Raw genomic sequence first — 1828 nt, 5'->3', positions numbered from 1 at the left:
TGGGCAGCCCTGGGGCAGCCGATGCTCTGCCACCGTCCGTCCCCGGGAGGTGGGTCCCGTCCCCTCCCCCTGCCTCAGTTTCCCCTCTTGCAGCACAACCCCGCTGTGCCAGCAGCTCCGCATGGCTGGAGGCTGCTCCCGAGATACCCGTCCCTGGGATATGGTAGTTCCCGGGGAAGGGAGCCCTTGTTCCCAGGGTTTTTCCCAAAGCTGGGACGTTCCCATGTCAGGGAGCAGGGTCACCGGGGGGCTGGCTGAAGGCAGGTCTCCCCCAGTACCGGGGGGAACCGGGAGCCCTCGGGGTTTGGCTGTGCCCTCCGCGGTGCCGACAGCTCCGCGCTCAGTGTCCACCACTCTGCTGTCTCCCCAGAAACACCCCGACTTCCCCAAGAAGCCCCTGACTCCCTATTTCCGCTTCTTCATGGAGAAGCGGGCCAAATATGCCAAGCTTCACCCCGAAATGAGCAACCTGGATCTCACCAAGATCCTGTCCAAGAAATACAAGGAGCTTCCCGAGAAGAAAAAGGTACGGGAGGAGGGGAGAGTCAGCAAGGCCCTTCCCACTCGTGTGCCTCTGCGTGCCGGGCTCTGCCTGCCCAGCTCTCCCAGTAAAACCAGCAGAGCCCAGTCTCGACCTGGTGAGGGTTTAATCTGGCTCTGGATGGGAGAAACCCGGGTGCTTGTTTAGTCCTGTCAGACCAGTAAGACTTCCTTGCCTTTTCCTGTCCTGGTTCCCAGGATCTGTGGGGTGGAGGCTGGCTGGCTCTGTCCGTTGGTCCGTCTCTTCCAGACGGACCTGGACGGTGACTTTGCTGTTGGGTGGATCTGTATTTAACACCGGGGTTAAATCACGCGCCCCGCCGTGGCCGCCCTGTCCGAGCGAGGGATGGAGGGGCAGGCTCTGCTCCGAGCCGTGGGAGATGCTGGGAGGAGAGCTGCCCGTCTCGCCTCCAGAGCTTGGGCTTGGCCAGAGCCCGGGCAGGCGTTTTGGGTGCCCTCGCTCTCAGCCTGGGTGGATTTGCCGGCGACAGCAAAGGTCTAAGGCACAAAGTCCTGCTGTGGCCCCTTGCCCAGGGCTGCCTGGCTGCAGGGAGAGGCGGGAGATCCTGCCTCTGAATCCCTGGGCGGGCTGGAAACCCTGGGCTGGGGGCTGCAGGGCCAGCCTGATGGGCTGGAGAGCCCGCGCGTCCCTTTGGGGGTGGTGGGGTGCCCAGCCGGCAGGGTCGACAGGGCTGTATCTGCCTGCCCGTTCCCTGGTGCTGATGTCCCTCTCCACCTCCCTGGTGGCTTTGTGTCCCCAGATGAAATACATCCAGGACTTCCAGCGAGAAAAGCAGGAGTTTGAGAGGAACCTGGCGAGGTTCAGGTGAGCGGGCAGCCCCCGCCCCACGTTTCCCTGCGCCCCTCCAGGCCGACCCGCTCTCCCCTCCTACGTGTAGCTCACGGAGAAAACCCTCGTAGGGCTTGAAGGCAGAAGGGAAGGGGGGATGCTGGGAAAAAAAATAATAAAAAAATGAGGAAAAGGTGTCTGAGAGCAAGCCCTCCAGCTGGGAGACTCCAGGGGGAGAGAGTGGCAGGCCAGCCGTGCTCTGGGGGTTAGGGTCTGCAAGGGGAGGGCAGGAGCCCTGCCACCGGCACCGGTAAAAGCCGAAGCGACCACCTGGTTCCCCCCAGACCTTCCCTTTGAGCGTGGTCGCTGTGACCCAGGCGGATCCTGGCGTTCCCGATGCCCTGCCGCTGCTCCAGGGATGCAGCCCGGCGCGTTAGGGGGGATGCTTGTAGCTGATGCTGCCTCAGGAGGGGCAGAGTCCTAAAACCTTCCTGCTCT

The 1828-nt window shown here is 63.1% G+C and overlaps 1 protein-coding gene across 1 annotated transcript in view; it reads left to right on the top strand.

Moving 5' to 3' along the window:
• LOC104624911 (nucleolar transcription factor 1-like) overlaps positions 1–1828 on the top strand; it is a gene marked incomplete at both ends in the record, with an annotated part of 3150 nt that overhangs the window by 928 nt on the left and 394 nt on the right. Inside the window, 2 exons of the mRNA XM_010292395.1 lie at positions 371–526; positions 1302–1366. Coding sequence (XP_010290697.1) covers positions 371–526; positions 1302–1366 — 221 coding nt within the window. The remainder of the gene's footprint in view (positions 1–370; positions 527–1301; positions 1367–1828) is intronic.

The sequence above is a fragment of the Phaethon lepturus genome, unplaced genomic scaffold, assembly GCF_000687285.1.
Source record: "Phaethon lepturus isolate BGI_N335 unplaced genomic scaffold, ASM68728v1 scaffold38758, whole genome shotgun sequence".
Lineage (NCBI taxonomy): Eukaryota > Metazoa > Chordata > Aves > Phaethontiformes > Phaethontidae > Phaethon > Phaethon lepturus.
This window is presented reverse-complemented; position numbering and strand designations above follow the sequence as displayed.